Source organism: Schistocerca serialis, chromosome 1 (genome assembly GCF_023864345.2).
Source record: "Schistocerca serialis cubense isolate TAMUIC-IGC-003099 chromosome 1, iqSchSeri2.2, whole genome shotgun sequence".
Lineage (NCBI taxonomy): Eukaryota > Metazoa > Arthropoda > Insecta > Orthoptera > Acrididae > Schistocerca > Schistocerca serialis.
Genome location: NC_064638.1, coordinates 419,809,440 through 419,829,970, shown reverse-complemented (window position 1 = coordinate 419,829,970; position 20,531 = coordinate 419,809,440). Strand labels below are relative to the sequence as shown.

At 37.7% G+C, this 20,531-nt stretch overlaps 1 protein-coding gene across 1 annotated transcript; it reads left to right on the top strand.

Annotated features, from left to right (window-relative positions):
- Positions 1–9,400: 9,400 nt before the first annotated feature.
- LOC126472058 (40S ribosomal protein S21) lies at positions 9,401–20,323 on the top strand. The gene is made up of 5 exons (XM_050099909.1): positions 9,401–9,472; positions 9,567–9,645; positions 9,801–9,936; positions 20,115–20,170; positions 20,258–20,323. Exons 2-5 carry the CDS (start codon positions 9,596–9,598, stop codon positions 20,265–20,267), a joined length of 252 nt encoding a protein of 83 aa, XP_049955866.1. The 5' UTR covers positions 9,401–9,472; positions 9,567–9,595; the 3' UTR covers positions 20,268–20,323.
- Positions 20,324–20,531: the final 208 nt, after the last annotated feature.

The following is a 20,531-nucleotide window of genomic DNA, read 5'->3' as shown; positions in this document are numbered from 1 at the left end:
TATAAAATGAGGTGTATCCGATCGAAATCGGCATTATTTTTAAATTTCGTCCATTTACTGTTGTGATATCAGATAAAAATTCAGTATCTTAATTTCACAACCTTGATAATGATATGTTCCTGTATTATGTTATTTTTAGTTTATAATTGCAGTTATGATTTTAAGTCAATTGTTGATCGGTTCACCTCTTCAGTTCAGGCGAACCCAATCACTATTCTATTTTGTATCCAGGAATGGCAGACTTCCAGTTGAGTGAATCCGATCACTATTTTGATTATAAAAAAAATTGCTGTATTGGTAACAAAATAGTACAATTTCTAGACTACACAGATTTTTACAAGCTTATTAAACTTGAGATTTTTGCTATAAAGACACCTGCATTTGCAAAATTAACAAACAAATATTAATTTTTAGTTATTGAGTTTCAGGGAGAGCATAAGAGAACAATTGACAGGAATAGGGGAAAGAAGTACAGTAGAAGAAGAATGGGTAGCTCTGAGGGATGAAGTAGTGAAGGCAGCAGAGGATCAAGTAGGTAAAAAGACGAGGGCTAGTAGAAATCCTTGGGTAACAGAAGAAATATTGAATTTCATTTATGAAAGGAGAAAATATAAAAATGCAGCAAATGAAACAGGCAAAAAGGAATACAAATGTCTCAAAAATGAGATTGACAGGAAGTGCAAAATGGCTAAGCAGGGATGGCTAGAGGACAAATGTAAGGATGTAGAGGCTTATCTCATGAGGGATAAGATAGATACTGCCTACAGGAAAATTAAAGAGACCTTTGGAGAAAAGAGAACCACTTGCATGAATATCAAGAGCTTTGATGGAAACCCAGTTCTAAGCGAAGAAGGGAAAGCAGAAAGGTGGAAGGAGTATATAGAGGGTCTATACAAGGGCGATGTACTTGAGGACAATATTGTGGAAATGGAAGAGGGGGTAGATGAAGATGAAATGGGAGACATGATACTGCGTGAAGAGTTTGACAGAGCACTGAAAGACCTGAGTCAAAACAAGGCCCCGGGAGTAGACAACATTCCATTAGAACTACTAACGGGCTTGGGAGAGCCAGTCCTGACAAAACTCTACCATCTGGTGAGCAAGATGTATGAGACAGGCGAAATACCCTCAGACTTCAAGAAGAATATAATAATTCCATTCCCAAAGAAGGTAGGTTTTGACAGATGGGAACTGACACCATGAATCCTGCAGGGCTGTCCATAAATCCGTAAGTATGTGGGGGTGTAGATCTCTTCTCGACAGTGTATAGCAAAGCATCCCAGATATGCTCAATAATGTTCATGTCTGGGGAGTTTGGTGGCCATCAGAAGTGTTTAAACTCAAAGTGTGTTCCTGGGGCAACTCTGTATCAATTCTGGACATGTGGGGTGCCGCATTGTCCTTCTGTAATTGCCCAAGTCCTTCGGAATTCTCAATGGGCATGAAAGGATGCAGATGATGGGACAGGATACTTACGTATGTGTCACCTATCAGAGCCATATCTAGATGTGTCAGGGGTCCCATATCACTCCAGCTGCACACCATTACAGAGCCTCCACTAGCTTGAAAAGTCCCCTGCCAACACACAGGTTGCATGCATTCATGAGGTTGTCCCCATACCCATACACGTCCATCTGCATGATACATTATGAAATGAGATTCTTCCAACCAGGCAACACATTTACAGTCATCAACAGTCCAATTTTGGTGTTAAAAGGCCCAGGAGAGGTGTAAAGCTTTGTGTAGTGCTGTCATCAATGGTACACGAGTGGGCTTCAGCTCTGAAAGCCCATATTGATGATGATTCGTTGAATGATTTGCGTACTGACACTTGAAATTTGGAGCAATTTAGTTAGGGAAGGGTTGCACTTCTGTCGTTTTGAACGATTCACTTCAGTCATCATTATTTCCATTCTTGCAGGATCTTCTTCTGGCTGCAACGATGTCAGAGATATGATGTTTACCATATTCCTAATATTCACAGTACACTCATGGAATGGTCATAAAGGAAATTCCCCACTTCATCGATATCTCAGAGATGCTGTAACACATCGCTCGTGCGCCTACTACAACACCATGTTCAAAGTCACTTAAATCTTGACAACCTGCCATTGTAGCAGCTGTAACCGATCTAACAACTGCACCAGACACTTGTAGTCTTATATAGGCGTTACTGATCATAGCACCGTATTTTGCCTGTCTACATATATCTGTATTTTAATACATGTGCCTATGCCACTTTCTCTGGCGCTTCACTGTACATGTTTCTGCATGTTTGAATTTATCGGCAGTTATAGTGCAGTACTGTCATTGCCATGGATGTAAAGAGAAGGATGTGGACATGTCTTTATAAGACAAGTTCTAGATGAATTTGCAAGGGTGTCTGAGTGAGCTGCCAGTGAATACATATGTGGCCTTTATCTGGTAATAAATACGCAACCAGTCACTTATTTTATGATTTATTCAACCATGAACATATTTTCAAACCACTGCAGGATCATCTTCAGATGGAGGTGTTACAGAAACATTATCCTGTGGACCAATTGTTAAGAGATGCAGTGTTGGTGTTGCTGGCGGAAATTTAGTAATCGGTGACGAAACATTTACGAATCCGAAAGCTTTTTATGTTGTAGGTGCTTACAGTGCACTTCCCTTGTGGTATTCAAATCAGACTGCTTCTTATAACGTGCATTATTACGCTATGTACACAAATAAACACAGTATATAGCTACACTTGGTTTTACACTGGCTCACGGGATGTAAGCATTCGATCTTTTTACAAAGAATACAGATATGATAGATACTGCACTTCACTACATAATAGTCTTTGGCAAGAGATGCACTATATAATGATACAATGATGTTTTTTACATTTCAGTAAGAGTTGCTAGCCGCATACGAAAGGTAAACAGCTAGAGATGAGTATGTAATACAAAATTGAAAACTTTATGTAGGTTAGTGAATACCATAGTCGTTACACACAAAGAAGAACAAGATTTATGCAGGAAGATGAATTATTGTCATTTTTGTGTTTTTTTGTGGCAAGATATCCCGGAAATTATGGAAGAAAAGGTTTTTCGTTGACTCAGTCTGTTCATTCAGGATTTTTTGGGGGTGATTTTAGTTTGTGGATGAAAATTTCTAATTGTTCAAGGAGATCCACCTGTAGTGCTTTCTCAGTAATGTGTAGCACAGAAAGACTGTCATTGATATCATCAAGAGAGTGTTCATGATGAGCAACATATGATGCAAAACTGGACTTATTTAAGTTTCTGAGTCGAAGGACATCCATATGTTCTTTGTAGTGGGTTTCCAAATAGCTCCCTGTTTGGCCTACGTAGAAGGAGGAACTGGAGCATGTGAGTGTGTATATGCCAGAATGTTTATGGATTTATTATTGTGAACAATCTTGTTTTGTAGTTTATTGCCAGTGTGGAGGGATATTTTTATGTTGTATGGTCTGAAAAGATTTGTTAGTTTATATGACACTTTGCCAAGGAATGGAAGACTGATAAATGTTGTTCTTAGCTTGTAATGGTGATAGTGGTTGCTCGAGTTTACTTTGGATTTTTTAAAAATAGGATGTTTATCAGAGAGGCATTATAATCATTATTTTGGGCTGTACATTTAAGTATGTTCATTTCTCTACGATGCATCTTCTTCACTGATAGGGGTGTGGAGCATACGGTTTACAGATGTCCTGAAGAAAGCAGTTTTATGTTGATTTGGGTGGCATGAGGTATTGTTAATGGTAGCATCACTGGTAGTGGGTTTTCTGTATATTTGAGAGGTATGCTTGCTATTGTGTGTGAAGATAGTCATGTCAAGGAAGTTAATTCATTCAGTGGTCTGATGTTCAAATGTGAATTTAATATTTGGGTGCATTTTATTCATTTCATCTGCTATTTTATTCAGTTCTTCTTTTGGACCATCGGCAGGTGTTATTATGTCATCTACATTTCTTTTACAACACAGAACTTTGTGAGTAATTTGTGTGTGTATTCAGAAATTTGTTCCAGATTATCTATAAATATGTCAGCAAGCAAATCTGCAAGGCTGCTGTCCATTGCCAGAGCATTGTTTTGCACATAAAATTTGCCATTGAATGAAAAATGTTATGCAAGAGGACTAATTCAAGCAACATTATGAGTTCATAAATTTCTGCATTGCTTAGCTTTTTGTATTTGATTAGATTCTTTTGCATTATTGTGAGAGTCTCTTTCCAGGAGATATTGGTGCAGAGGTTTACTATATCAAAGAACGCAAATGTTGCTGTATCTGGCACTGTTAGATCTTTAAGATAGTTGATTAATTCATAACGGTTGTTAATTGAAAAACTGTTTTCAAAGATGTAATTTTTCTGCAGTGTGTCATGACGTTGTCTGGTAATTTTGAATCCTGGGCTGCATATTGTATTTACAGTTGGACATATGGGACAACCAGTTTTGTTAACCTTAGGCTGAGACCTTAACCTAAGGGACTTCGGATTCATTGTAACACAGTACTGAGCTTCACTACTGTTGTGGTCTTCAGACCTGAGACTGGTTTGATGCAGAACTCCATGCTACTCTATCCCGTGCAAGCTTCTTCATCTCCCAGTACCTGCTGCAAACTACATCCTTCTGAATCTGCTTAGTGTATCCATCTCTTGGTCTCCCTCTACGATTTTTACCCTCCATGCTGCCCTCCAACAATAAATTGGTGATCCCTTGATGCATCAGAACATGTCCTACCAACCGATCCCTTCTTCTAGTCAAGTTGTGCCACAAGCTCCTTTTCTCCCCAATTCTATTCAATACCTCCTCATTAGTTATGTGATCTACCCATCTAATCTTCAGCATTATTTGAAGCACCACATTTCGAAAGCTTCTATTCTCTTCTTGTCCAAACTATTTATCGTCCATGTTTCACTTCCATACATGGCTACTCTCCATACAAATACTTTCAGAAACGACTTCCTGACACTTAAATCCGTACTTGATGTTAACAAATTTCTCTTCTTCAGAAACGATTTCCTTGCCATTGCCAGTCTACATATTATATCCTCTCTACATCGACTATCATCAGTTATTTTGCTCCCCAAATAGCAATAATCCTTTACTAATTTAAGTATCTCATTTCCTAATCTAATTCCCTCAGTATCACCTGACTTAATTCGACTACATTCCATTATTCTCGTTTTACTTTTGTTGATGTTCATCTTATATCCTCCTTTCAAGACACTGTCCATTCCATTCAACTGATCTTGCAAGTCCTTTGCTGTCTCTGATAGAATTACAATGTCATCGGCGAACCTCAAAGTTTTTACTTCTTCTCCATGGATTTTAATACCTACTCCGAATTTTTCTTTTGTTCCCTTTACTGCTTGTTCAATATACAGATTGAATAACATTGGGGAGAGGCTACAACCCTGTCTCACTCCCTTCCCAAACACTGCTTCCCTTTCATGTCCATCAACTCTTATAACTGCCATCTGATTTCTGTACAAATTGTAAATAGCGTTTCGGTCCCTGTATTTAGCCCTGCCACCTTTAGAATTTGAAAGAAAGTATTTCAGACAACACTGTCAAAAGCTTTCTCTAAGTCTACAAATGCTAGAGACGGAGGTTTACCTTTCCTTAATCTATCTTCTAAGATAAATCCTAGTGTCAGTATTGCCTCTCATGTTCCAACATTTCTTTGGAATCCAAAGTTCCCCAAGGTCGGCTCTACCAGTTTTTCCATTCGTCTGTAAAGAATTCGCGTTAGTATTTTGCAGCTGATATTTCTGTAATTTTCACATCTGTCAACACCTGCCTTCTTTGGGAATGGAATTGTTATATTCTTCTTTATCTCTGAGGGTATTTCGTCTGTCTCATATATCTTGCTCACCAGATGGTAGAATTTTGTCAGTACTGGCACTCCCAAGGCTGTCAGTAGTTCTAATGGAATGTTGTCTACTCCAGGGGCCTTATTTTGACTCAGGTCTTTCAGGGCTCTGTCAAACAGTTCATGCAGTATCATGTCTCCCATTTCATCTTCATCTACATCCTCTTCCATTTACATAATATTGTCCTGAAGTGCATCGCCCTTGTATAGACCCTCTATATACTCCTTCCACCTTTCTGCTTTCCCTTCTTTGCTTAGAACTGGGTTTCCATCTGAGCTCTTGATATTCATACAAGTGGTTCTCTTTTCTCGAAAAGTCTCTTTAATTTTCCTGTAGGCAGTATCTATCTTACCCCTAGTGAGATAAGCCTCTACATCCTTCCATTTGTCCTCTAGCCATGCCTGCTTAGCCATTTTGCGCTTCCTGTCGATCTCATTTTTGAGACATTTGTATTCCTTTTTGCCTGCTTTATTTGCTGCATTTTTATATTTTCTCCTTTTTATCAATTAAATTCAGTGTTTCTTCTGTTACCCAAAGGTTTCTACTAGCCCTCGGCTTTTTACCTATTTGATGCTCTGCTGCCTTCACTATTTCATCCCTCAAAGCTACCCATTCTACTCTATTTCTTTCCCCCATTCCTGTGAATTGTTCCCTTGTGGTCTCCCTGAAACTCTGTACAACCTCTGGTTCTTTCAGTTTACCCAGCTCCCATCTCCTTAAATTCCCACCTTTTTTGCAGTTTCTTCAGTTTTAATCTACAGTTCATAACCAGTAGAAGAGTCCACATCTGCACCTGGAAATGTCTTACAATTTAAAACCTGGTGCCTAAATCTCTGTTTTACCCTTATATAATCTCATACCTTCTAGTATCTCCAGGCTTCTTCCATGAATACAGCCTTCTTTCATGATTCTTGAACCAAGTAATAACTATGATTAAGCTATGCTCTGTGCAAAATTCTACCATGCGCCTTCCTCTTTCATTTCTTACCCCCAATCCATATTCACCCCTGTGTTTCCTTCTGTCCCTTTTATTAATATCGAATTTGAGTCACCCATGACTATTAAATTTTCGTCTCCCTTCACTACCTGAATAATTTCTATGGTACATCGAATTATACGTTCAGATCTATGAAGGGAATAGCAAATGTTAAAACCAATTTCTTTCAGTCGTCATCAGAGAAATATTAATTCACATCTTGACAACGTTGCGTCCACTGCTCCGCAGGTTTACTCTGTGTGATATTGGAAGGTCAGAACATCTGACACAGCTTTGTGAAGACGTGAGTACAAATTTTCTCAAAATGAGAAATGTCTAACGAAAAGATAATTGAAACTGCTTGCAGTAATTATCATTTATTGCGATTTGAACCGTATTATAAGTAAAAATTTAGTACATAAGAGAATTAACTTCAAGCACAAAGGGAAATCATTATATTTGCTTGCAAATGCTTGTACTCGTTGGAATTTTTAAAAATGTATATATAGTGTGTGTGTTGATGTCTTTGAATGTGCATAAATAGGAATTAGATAAGTTTAATGAAAAGACTATCGTACAAACGGTCAGTCAGTTGCCATATTTTTGGTTAATTGGCATTATGAGTGTAAACTAACGCGGTCAACATTATGGTTAGAGACTGCATTTATAATACATCGAACAGTCAAACAATTGACCACCATCTGCGAATAATTCCAGGGAATGATGGCTGATAACTTCGAAAACCACCGATATCTCGACCAGGAACAGTTACTGTCGTTTTAGGGCCTTATCCAGTTCGTGCCTTGAAATTGACAGGGACTTACATGTGGAAATATCAGAGTATTGTCGAATTTATCCAGCTGCATTCTCGCATGTTATATAGCATACAACATGGTGGAAGAAGCTTAACTTCTCCTTGGACAATATGTTGAACATTATATTCTGCATGATTCAATCTGGTGATAAATTTATAATGATAGATTCAAGAGTTATATCCATCATCACATCTCTGTCAAATTATTGTTTCTGAAGCTTTTCGGCATGCGTCACAGACTGTGCCCAAGCTATGGGTGGGATGTTGTCTAATGGCTCACGCACAAGCGATTCAGTGAATGATATCTTGCATGTTTTTGTTTTTACCTGCCACATAGCCTTATCCTTTGCCCAAATTAATTTCATATGGCTACACTGACAGTGATACGTGGGTAAATTCAAAACTGTGTGACCCCATTCTCATGTAAGGAAGTCAAGTTGAACATTCTGACATGTGACTTGTATGAATTAACGAGTCTGGTTTATACTGTGCATAATATTTCTATTTTTAAACGAGGGAAAATATCCGGTTTTCTGGTGTTCATACTTGTTGTTTTCTCTGTAGCAGTTAAATAGTAACAGGCAATGACCAACTTCGAAGCAAAGAATTACAACAATTGTTAATTACATCATGAAACTGACAGCACTCATTTCCAAATAATAGTCACTGCGGTTTTTCGTACACTTAAATACACGTTTACCCTCAGAAACAAAACCTACAGATACACATTCATACCTACACTGCTACAAGAAAGAAAATCCAAAAAGTGACAGTTGTATGAGTAATTTGGGTGTCGCGAAGTACGGCAACAGTGCAGCATGTAGGAGCGAGATTCTCGCTGTCTAGCTGTAACTCGCTGCTAACCGCTCGGAAAGAGAATGAATATTATTGGCTGCCAGTGGCTAGTGGAGGGGGATGCGCAGGACGGCTGAAAATTGGGCCGCCTTCGAACATGACGCGGACTTTAGAACAGTGGTTCAACAGTATGAGTAAGTGCAATAGAAAACGTAAAAAGAATACTGTCGGCAGTCGCTTCTTATCCCGTTACCGAAAAACCGTAAATAAAGAGGAATCTGACCTATGATACATTGGCACAAAAGCACAACACCATTGCTCTTCACATCTGTAAGTCAGCTTCAGTACCTGGTATCAAATTGTAAAACGTGTGTACAAAGGTTCACAGTATTTCTAAAGGTGATATATATGTAGCTGATTAGAATGTACTCAACCCTCGCTAAACGCTCTACGGGCTAAAATGCACTGTCCGAATATCACGTGACTTGATATGTAGGGGAGTGTTGCGGACAGAATTTTCGTTCTACGCATCTGAGTGCTCAGTCCACAGATATTGATACAGTATGATAGCTAACCGAATTTTAGTCACTTGCGATGTTATTAAGTTGTATCACAAATCGTAATGCTTCAGTTGTAAAAAAAGAGGCGCCGGTACTGTAGTCTTCCTGTTGTGCTTTTCTTTATATTAGGCGTCTTGAAATGTAATGTTAGTGCTTGTGTCATCAGAGTTGTCGGTAGCACCGTCACAAATCAACTACTGACGGATAGTTCTCATAAACTGACTTTCACCGTGTGGTATTATGCTAAGCGAGTTAATTGGCGTGATGGCCAACGTAATGGCCTTCATTCAGTATAAGCAATGTCAAATAAGTAATTAAAAATACTGGAACTCAGATTTCATAGATAGTACGAATTTTGGATATGGTACTCGATATCTTTGATGTCGCGCGTGTGCTTTGGAGTCTCTTTGTTTCAAGTCCGTTGTTCTTTGGCTGTTGCTTTGTGGAAGGAGTGTGTGGTATGTTTAGTCTCGTTTGCAAATTGTGGTCATTTGTTGGCGACTTTTGGTACTTAATTTGAAAGGTAGTGATACAAAAAGTTTTTCTTTTCAGGTAAATAACTGATTCAACCAACCGTAGTTATGGAAAACGACGCAGGAGAGTTTGTCGACTTGTATCGCCCTCGGAAATGGTAATATTACCACGTGGTTTTCAGCAGGATAGTGTGTTCAAATCCTGTATTTGATTAGTTATGTTGCAAGCTAAATAACAGTTCAGCCATATGGAATTTGCGTAGTTACTGAGTATTTTCTTTGTTATGCAATTGTTTTCGTACATTTTGTGCAGTTCCGCCAGCAACCGCATCATTCACGCAAAGGATCATGCGTCTATACAGATTAATATTGCCGATGTAGATCCAGCTACGGGACGTATGACGGACACTACAAAAATGTACGCAATATGTGGTGCCATACGAAGAATGGTGAGTGAGCAGACAGATTTATTTTAGATCTGTCAGTGACAACCCAAGCTAATTTTAATTTAGGAATTAGCTTGTTGAAGAAATTGTTTGTATGGGAGTTCCGTCCCTTTTGTTTCATGCATCTAAGTTACACTGAGAACGGTTGTTGATTTGTTACATTAAATTATAGGACTATTTACTTCACATCATGGAACCCCCCTCCCAATCGCACCTATGAAATTCTCGCCATTATATTGCTTTTTGATAGTCTCACCTGAGATAATTTTATCAGGACCTCAGAGTTCAGTTTGAATATTTTCTATAAATCACATGAGGTAAATGATAGATGCCTTTGGAAAGGACACGTCTAATTCCTTCGCGTGATCCAAGCTTTTGAATTGTGTTTAATGACTTTGTTGATACGTTGTTAAGCTGTAACATTCCTTCATTTGTATTATTGAGTTCAGTGGTACGCTGGGGTCAATTCTAGCGTCCGATTCCAATCGTCGGCTTTGAGCAATGACGTCCGAAACGCTTTGAAAGCAGCTGGTCATACTCGTAAACGGATGTAGCGCACGATAAAGTTACTTACAGTTGAAGTGATCAATTACTTAGCCCCCAATTGTACCGACAAGAGTTAAAGGTAACGGAAACAAATAAGAAAGGAAAAAGAGAAGTATACATGTCTGTAATAAATTATCGCATTTTATGCGAGTAAGAAAAGTACAATGAACCTGTAAATCCAGTACAGCGCGTAGTGAAGTCATATTGTGAATAGGCTTAACTTTTAATACTGATTATAAATCTAACTGGACGAGTTAACAAATAACGAAAACTGACGAACAGTAGTGTCTGACAAATATTGGAATCGCCATCCGGAATTGATCTATATAGGCCTAGAATAATTCTGGTTATGGTACAGAGTCGAACCATTCCAGGATTCGCTATTTAGATCGTTCTAACAACAAGTGTGTGGTCTAAAGTGTTACAGGAATTCCACATATGGTATTACCATCTTCATTACCATGAAAAAGAAAGCCTACATAATTTATTAGTTTTTCGTAGTTGTTCTGAGATCAGTAAGAAATACAGAAATCCTACAATCTTACAAATACATAGTCCACAGATTTTCTGCAAAAATGCCCAGAATTATGAACCATCCAAAGGTTGGATCAGTAAATAGAAGTGGCTTCCCATATAGATAAATTCTAGTTAACGATTCTAGCCATCATTTTTTCAGCATGTGTGCAGTAAAATGTAGGCTTATAAGATTTCTAAATTTGTAATTGCTCACTGAACTACTGCAAACGAGTAATTAATGTTGGAATTGGTAACTAGAATTGACCTATATATAATGGTTTTTTTTTTTATCATGAACTGTCTTTTCTTTTAGAATTTAGTGTCAAGTTCTCCATATTTTCTGCTACTGTTTCGTATTTGCTATCATTCATTTAATCTTTCCAGTTTTCGGATACATTTTAGTTTCTCCCTGCCCAAAACTCCCACTTTCCTGCACTTTTCTCATTCAATTCAATAATTAATATAAAATTAGCACAATTTTATAGCAGTACGACTTCACCATTTGCTTTGCTGTAATGGAATTTAAAGGTTCTCTGTGCTTTTCTAGTCACATAAATTATGAAATTACTTCTTACTATACTGGGAAATTTGTTTTTAATTCTTGTTCTTAATTATTTTCGTTATATTCGGTTCGTTTTGATATAATTCATGACTAAGTAAATAACTGTGTCAGTATGATTGTAAATTTATCGTATGCTACATTTGTTTGTTCACAAGCAGGATCAGTTGCTTTCATAGATTGCCTATACATAACGTCTTTGCCGTATGTATGACATTACTCAGTGCAGATGAGTGAACCGGACACTAGAGTTTATCTGTATGCTGTACAACAAGTTGCCTTAAGAGATGTAATGCTAGTAATGTGTAAGACAGCCTTTAGCCTTTATAATGGCCTCAGTTCAGTGAGATAATCCAAAAATTTCTCTAGGTGTGCCACATTCAGCTGAAGCCACTCATTGATTAGATCCGGTAACATACCTAAACTTTTGGGATATTGATTCGTGCATTTCACTCTGTTACGAGCAGTCTGAAATTTTGAGGGTTTAAGATGAAGTGATTTAGTGGGTGAGTCAAGGTGTGATACGAGGTGCTTGAGTGTTTGTCAAACCAGGACTGTATCTCTGCAGCTTTGTAAACATAGTTATTGCTACCTTGGGAGCTGGAAATGTGCATAGCATCCTCATGAATATGTAGCAGAGTGGACAACACACAGTCCTTTGAGTGTTGGAATAACATCCTGTTTATGTTTGTGGTGACATGATTGACGGGCACCAAATTGTGATACAAAAAACCCTGCAAATATCGCAGGGCTACCTGCAGTCTGAATTTCACCCTCCACACACTGCATGTTAAATGCCACATTGATGTTTTAGTGCACTTGGTGTCTCCATTGTCCAGTTTGTGCTGTTAGTCTCACTAAAGTTGTGCAACCTTATGTGCTGCTGTGAGTGAAGGTGTTCATGAAGTACTTAACTATAGGTGTCCATTACGGTTTGCCTGGAAATTGGTTGACATTAACCTAAAAGGCCGTATAACTACTTGGTGCCAATTCTACACGTAGGCTATGGTGCTCCAGTAGGAGAGTGTGCTGAAAGGTGAAATAGTATTTTTGCAGTGGATTTTTATACAGAGGAAGTGTAGGCAGTAACATCAGTGCCAGTTGACATACCTACCAGCTGCACCGACTTCCTTTCTTGTGTCGATAGTAGTTTGTTTTGTAAAACTAATAAGTTCAGTGATGTTCTGTATAAAGGGAATCCCTGGGCATTTGACAGGAATGATTATTTGAAGCAAAACATCCAGTTAACATGGGTTCAAAAATACTATGTTAATAGGTTTAGGCACTTATTAATCTTCACTACTGTGCAACATATTTCTTCTATTGAACGAGTGCTCATACCTTTTAAGGAAAGAATTTTAGGGCCTCTGTTTAATACAGTTTTTTCTTGTTTTGGTCCATACTACCTCCTTCTAAAATGTTTGCCGAGTGTAATGTGTTGTATCGTCATTTGAGCTTTGGTGTTGGATGTGTTAAGTCGTTGGCAGTGTTTCTAGTTCGGAACTTAAGAATTGGAAGTTTTTTCAGTGATTTGTCAATTTTTTGGTTGTTTGGCATTTCGTTAGGTATTATTGGTTTGCTGTTCGGCAGTAAGATGTTTATTGTGTGGCTTCTGTTTTGTATGGATATGATGATGTAATATAACAGCGCTATGTTGATGGGGAGGACAAGTTGTCTTGTTAAATTCCTCCAGTTATTTGGACTGATAGTTGTGGTTGTGAAGTGTAGTATTTGCCACGACACCATGAAGTTGACCAGATGACCGGCATCTCGGACCAGGGACATACGTGTGGTGGTATCAGCGTGATAGTGTCTGGCGCGCCGTTAGATGCGGTACCTGTTTGATAAATCTAGGTTGGCTGTGAGAGAGATTGTTTTGCTGACGTACTGTTTTTGTTATAGGTCCTTGATTAGCTTTTCCGCACATGGGATTGGAGTGAGAGAACTGTTGGACTTGTTTTCTTTTTGTAGGGATGTGTGTTCTGAGTATGTTAAGTATAGGGGTAAGTTGGGTGTTGGTTGATATCAATGAGTCACAGTTTGGGAAGAAGTAGTTCTCAGGTTGGTTTAGAGGGGGGCTGTTATTTCATGGGGGTGGGTATGCTGTATTTTCGGGGTCTTGGGTAGCTCTACTAAGAGAGAATTGGTGGAGTTGATTAAAGAATATATTGAGGAGAGGGGGGGGGGGGAGAATGCTTTTTCTTCTTACTGGGTTTTGGGGAAGAGTGGTTTTGATCATTTAGCTGTGAGCCATAGTTTAGAGTTTAAAAATTATGAAACACATTATCACAATAGAGGAGTTTTTCGGGAGGGGGGGGGGGGGTTCAAATTAGCCAATTGGAGGGGGGAGAAGAGGCACCCTTCTAACCTGCAATCTCATTTAGATGAGTATTGCTGGCAGAAAAGTGTCCTTGGAGGTGTTATTTTTCCCTGTGGGTAAGATGTGCAGGCTGAATGTGGTTAGTTGAGGGGTTTGGTATGTGAAGGTTGGGGGGGGGGTTGTAGATTTAGGTGGGTGGGTTGTGGGCAGGGGGAAGGGGAATGTTTTATATTGTAGAGGACCTTTTTGCTGCGGTTGTTGATTTGTAAGATGTGATTAATTTTCGTTTATTTTCAGGTTGGTTTGTATTTGTTGGCAGTTTGTTTTTTTTGGGGGGGGGGGTGAGGTGGATGGTTTGTGTTTGGTAAGTTGTGGGTGGTTAGGGAGGTTTATTGTTTGGGTATTTCTTGTGTGTGTGTGTGTGTGTGTGTGTGTGTGTGTGTGTGTGTGTGTGTCTATTTGGGGTGGCTGATAAGAGTTTGCAATGCCGGAATTTGTTGGTGGTAATAATTTTTTAATTTTTTGGGCTATTTTTCTCCAGCTGTGGTGTTTTGTGTATTTGTTGTGTTTTAATTTATGTAGGGATGTTTGATTTTTGGGTTTTGGTATTTTTTTGTTGTTGTTGGGTTTTATAGGTGAGGGGAAATGCCTGATTCTAATTTTTGTAGTGCTTGTGGGTGTTGGTGTCTTGGTATCATCGGCTGTGGTTGACCTGTGTAGGTCAATGGAAATGTCCGATTCCAATTATCATAGTTTTAGTTATAGGCATTGATATTTCGGTATCGTCAGATGTGGTTGTCGTATAATGGTCAATGGAAATGGCAGATTCTAGTTTTCACAGTTGTAGGCGTTGTTTCCATGGTATTGACAGTTGCGGTTCAGCTGTGTAGGTCAAGGAAAGTGTCGGATTCCTGTGGAGTTTGTTGGTGTAGTGGAATATGTTAAATTTTTTCATTGTTTTGTGTGTTTTGGGATTGTGGTGATTTTTTTTAGCTTGTATTCACCCTGAACCCCACTCTCTTGTGGTTTTGCCATTAGTTTCGTTTTATTTTTGAAGAGTGATGTTACTGTCTTATATATAAATATATGTATTTTCGTGGTTGTTGCTAAATGTATGTAGTGACGTCGTAGACGACATATTGAAAATGCTGAGAATAGTCATGTCTGCCATACTGATATCATAGGTCAGACCAGACAGCTGGATTCGAACACTTCTGTAATGCCATAAGTTCTGATGTTTTTCATTTCAGGTATGAAACTATTTTTCTTAGTGCACTTTTGAAGGGTTCAGCAGGAATAACTCCCATATTTTAGGAGGATCACCTGCTTAAATTTGGAGGGGTACTGGTGTGGTAGGGGTGTTGTGTGATATGTGGCATTTCCAGTTTCAGCAAATGCTTTGTTAAACAAATATTTTTCTGAGCGCAAGTGCGAGTCTTCTGAGGGCATTTATAGCTTTTTCAAAGGCATTCCATAGGGAATAACATAACGTTTCAGATTTACTGGACTGATGAGGTGTGGGACATGCAAATACAAATGGTTACTGGGTCATTCGATGCCAAGTGGTCTAGAGGCTCCTGTGTGACCATCACTGATTTTTATTAAATTTTGTATGAACAAGTGAAGTGTCTCCAATGAGCACAGTGGCAGCTTGTGAGAATACATTGTGGATGTTCACAAATTTTTGTATTCAGATGAACTTAAAAGTGTGAAATAGCATCTTCTGTATAACGTGATTTGAACAAGTTTATGCAACTGCAGCAACTATCAGTAATGATAATAATGGTAATAATAATATGTATAACTTCTCTGACAAAGTAAAGAATTGTTTTTGAGGAATTTTCTTGTTATGTGCATAATGAAGTACAGTTCAGGCTAAGAAAGAGAAAATGTAAGAGTTTTTGCAATGCTGTTTCATCAGGCTAAATTTAACACTGTATTATTAAAGTACTATTACTCACCAAGTCTCATTTTTTAAATCAGGAAAACGGCATACTTTCCTCTAATGAAATGTCCTGTCCTTCCATATAGTACACGTAAAAGTTAATGGTAATACACATTACAGTGCACTGCTGGTACATATTAAATAGAAAACTGTACTGCAGCATGACTGACATGGTCAGTTCCTAAAGAAAAACCATGTGCTTGTTTTTACAGTTGTGAAAAGTCTTGGTCATGCTAAGAGTTTTTTCAATTACAACCATTTCCAATGCCAAAAGCATATTCTTATCATTGTGTTTCAGGGAAAGGTTTTATCCTTTTATTAATTATTCAGATATCATGGGGTAAGTACATGATAAAATCCAAAACTTAATATATTCTAACACATTCCGAAACCCACAAAATAAGTTTTGGTGTTTTACTCTGTATGGCTATAACATACACTGACATCCTATACTGTGTGAATTGGTATATCTGAGGATTGTTCTATCATCTAGCAGGATTTATGCTAAGAAAATGGAGATAATGCTACCACCTAGTTCCTCTGTCATAAACTTGTAGTTCAGTGGTAAGGTCTAGCTGTGCACAACATGAACTGTTCATGTTGCTTATTAAATCTGTATGTATTTGACCCATAAGGCAATTACCTGTCATGCCAGCTGCACTTGTGCAAAAGCTCCTTAAAAGGTGCATACTGAATGTGTGTTTGTGGCCTTGATCCTTAGTTTTATGGGTTGTCGACGAGCAGCAGTGTAACACAGCATGGTGGATTTAAGTGCCGTACATTTCAGGCTGCTGTATCTATGTTACATGGAAAGTAACCAATAAGTCCACAAGATTTCAAAAGTTATGGTGTTCATGAGATCTTACACGGTAGCCACCACTGAACATAAGTAAAGTTTCACGATCATTAATTCAATACTTCCGGGGATATAGTCATACAACACCCTGGCACAGCTATAGGCAATGCACCTGAGAGTTTTTGGCAACTTTAAGGTGTAATATCTCTGGTAATATTTTCTTGAAAGAAACAAAACAAGGTAATCTTTTATAGCGTAATAACTAAAGGTTTCCTGAGCGATTTGAGTATGGATAACTTGAAGTAAAGTCACTCAAAAAAAATTGAAGTTAAGCTTTCTATATACCTTGAATTAATTGCAGGCTACACTTGAAACCTTGTGTGTAACAACTTATCACTACTAGGTCTTACAATGTGTAATTTCATTCTCCTACTGCTTTCCAATAATGTAAAAATTGTGGGTAATGTTGGTTATTCTAAAAAAAATGGCTATTTTTCACCACTTTCACAAAAAGTGTTTTCTGCAAACTCATTTAATCTGCTTTTATTCGATAGACCCTGTTCTAAACACCAAAAAAACTATTTCGTTTTGCAATTAAGGTCTTAAAATGACAAATATACCCATATTCCACTGGCCACAAATCTGACATCTTTTATGATCTACAGTTGTTTAGTTTTCTTTGGGGACAGTAATATCAAAAGTTTTGATAACTAGGAAATAAGATAGTCTGAACAACTAGGAAAACTTAAAATTACCAAATATGCAGCAACCAGTTGCAAAATCATGTTTTATTTATTCACTTTTGCAAATCGATTTCAACTGAACAACAGCCATCATCAGTGCTTTCAAGCAATATGTTCCCTGAGTAGTAATACTGTCTTAAGCAGAGGTCAAACACTTTGTGTTATTCAGTTGAAATAAATTTGCAAAAGTGAATAAATAAAACATGATTTTGCGACTGGTTGCTGCATATTTGGTAATTTTATGGCTTACGGCCGCTGCATGACTTGGGAACAACATGGAGCCCACCATTCACAACTAGAAAAACTTCAAAAAATAGGTGTATTTTGTCATGATTCATTCTGACTCGTGTTTTTCTGCTACAACCATAGAATGAAACTGTAAACTGATTATAAATTTCACAATTTAACTGCACATTACCAGTATGTTTGAGACAATGGTAGAAAACTTGCAGCATAATAGCTGCAACACACGTCGTATAAACAGCTGCAGGTCTTGCACAACTGTCATGTGTGAATCTTGGCGAAGTTCACAGCAGTCTTCCTGACACTTTTAAAATTGATTCATGTTGTAAGAAATTATTATGTCTCTTTATTGTGCAATACTATCGATGTCTAGTTTAATTCTGGTTTAAGGTATATGGTACTGTGTGTTAGCATAGTTAGCGGTTAATATGGAACACTTGTGTACACACAAAAAAATTTTAGGAATGTGGTGGTATGATCCATAATGATGGCTTAACCACTGCAGGTTGCTTTTAAAGTGAGAAAACGAGCATCCTGATTGACTTCCGGGCCACACCTGATAATCATGTAACATCCGCCACATGTTCCAAATCTGAAAAGGATTTCTTTACGCAGGATTCCAAGCTGATGATTTCTAAAGTGTGAAAGGCCAAAGCTCCTAATCTTGTTTACTTCAAGCTTCTTGAAATTTTGCTAGGTTTCATTTATTTACTGTAGAATGTCATCTGGAACACATCTCAAATTATTAGCCCCAAAAAGAGGAAACTTTTTTATTGGACTCCTCAATCAATTTCATTGTTTAAAAAAAAAGTTGTAGAGCTGAATGCTATATAGATGTCTGAAAGAAAAACAAACAAAAAAGACTGACTTGCAGTTAATGGCTCAAGCTCATTTCCTGGTGATTAGGACTTAAGATATTATCTTTCCCAGTGAGTATTAAGCAGTTGAAGAACATAATAAAAGATAGTGGAAAGGAGTATCTTCGGAATATGGGCCCATTTTCAATGCAGCTCCATGTTGTCGTTCTATTTTAGGGCCACGGCCTTACATGCTCCCACTTCAAAACCTAATGTATTTTTTTAGGTGATTTGGAACATGGCCTTTATAATGAAAATGTTTTAAAAGAATTTCCAAAGGACACTTTCTTTGTAAAAGTGGGCCAAAAATTGCCATTGCCATTTTTAGAAAAATTTTAAACTTTGCTCTCGATTTGTCAGCTACAGGAATGCAGCAGGAGAGTGAAATTTTATATTCTACGGCCTTACATTGGTAAGTTATTAAATGCAAAGTTTCAGATATACTGCACAGTTGCTTCTGGAGGCTTATAACTATCTCCATTTTTTAAAGTGTTTTTCAGCTGATTTTGCTTCAGATTATCCATATGCAAATTGCTCAGAAAATCTTTTTGTGGTTCGGTTTGAGAGAGTGCAGAAAGTCGTACAAAAATGTCTAGGTTTGTTTTTTTCAAGAAAATACAGCTGGAGATTTGTTCCAAAGTATCCAAAAACCCATGGCTGCATTGTTCACAGCTGCACTATGGGGTCAAAAAATAAATAAAAAGAGTACTTCTCTACAAGTATTGAATTGGTGAAAGTAAATCTTTACTGATGTTCATTGGGCATGTATGAATGGTCATACAAAATTTGAGCAGAATCCATGCTGGTCAAGCAGGAATTTTTTTCAAATTAACTACTTGTCATGAAATGGCCCTATTCTAACAACTGAACATATGTGGCTACCTACATCAGCTATCTGCACTGGAACTGTATAGTAATTGGCTTTTTACATGGTGTGTTATTTTAAACTAATGAATAGTAAGAAGAAAGGAAGTTATGGTGTAATGTCCCTTTGGCAATGTGTTCATACAAGGTGGGGCACAAAATCAAATAGGGAAGCAGGTTGGCTACATTCTTTTCAAACGAACTGTCCTGGCTGTTGAAAACCACAGAAAACTTAGTGTGGTTGGCCAAATGGGATTGGGAACTGCCTACCAGAATACAAATCTATAATCTTATCACTGTACTAGCTTGTTTTGTGCTGCATGTTGTTTCTGAAATACCAGGATGATATTAGGCAGTTGATTGATGAATAAACCAGTATGAATATCGCAGTTTAATTATATGCCTTTATAAATTAAAGAATATTGTGTTGCTGGCTTTATTACCTCTAAGAGACAAGACTTACTCACTGTTGCCTGTATCTGTAAGCTGAAAAGATGAATATACCATTATTTGATTGTATTGATGAAAAAGTATTTTCATTGAACGATCTTTCCAATAAAATATGTAACCATCATAAGTACTTTCACAAGGTTTTCTGTTGTGCCAAAAAACTGGTTACTTGATGATAATGATCCCAGTTTAACACCATATCCACAAGTGGTAACTGATATGCTTTTGTGTTGCCAGTTTAACCTTTTGTAACTGATCTTAGCTTTTCAATTTTGGTTTGGTCCATATGTAATTGTTTCATCCTGCTTTTTCAGTATTCAAAGTAATTTACTTTCTTTATAGGGGGAGTCTGATGATTGTATAGCAAGGCTTGCAAAAAAGGATGGCATTCTTGCAAAGTAAGTGTTGATTTAAGCCCATTAATTACCTATGTGTAAATTTGGGTTTGTTGCATTAACTAATACTGTGCTGTTTGTTATTTACAGGAACTTTTGATGCCTGATGTTGGTCTCTACAAATTTGTACTAAAATAAAAACTTTATCCTAAATAATACATGTCTCTTATTGTTCCTGTCCTTCAGGTCTTTTTATTAGCTTTCAAGTGGTTGGTGCCCAATAACTTTAATTTTTTTCAAATGAGAACCATTGCATGAAGGTAATAGTTCAGGAAGGGAAGTGAAAGGATTACTGACTTTTGCTTTATCTGCCGCTGTCATTGTATGTAAATGGATAAGTGTCGGCGTCAGATGCACATAATTC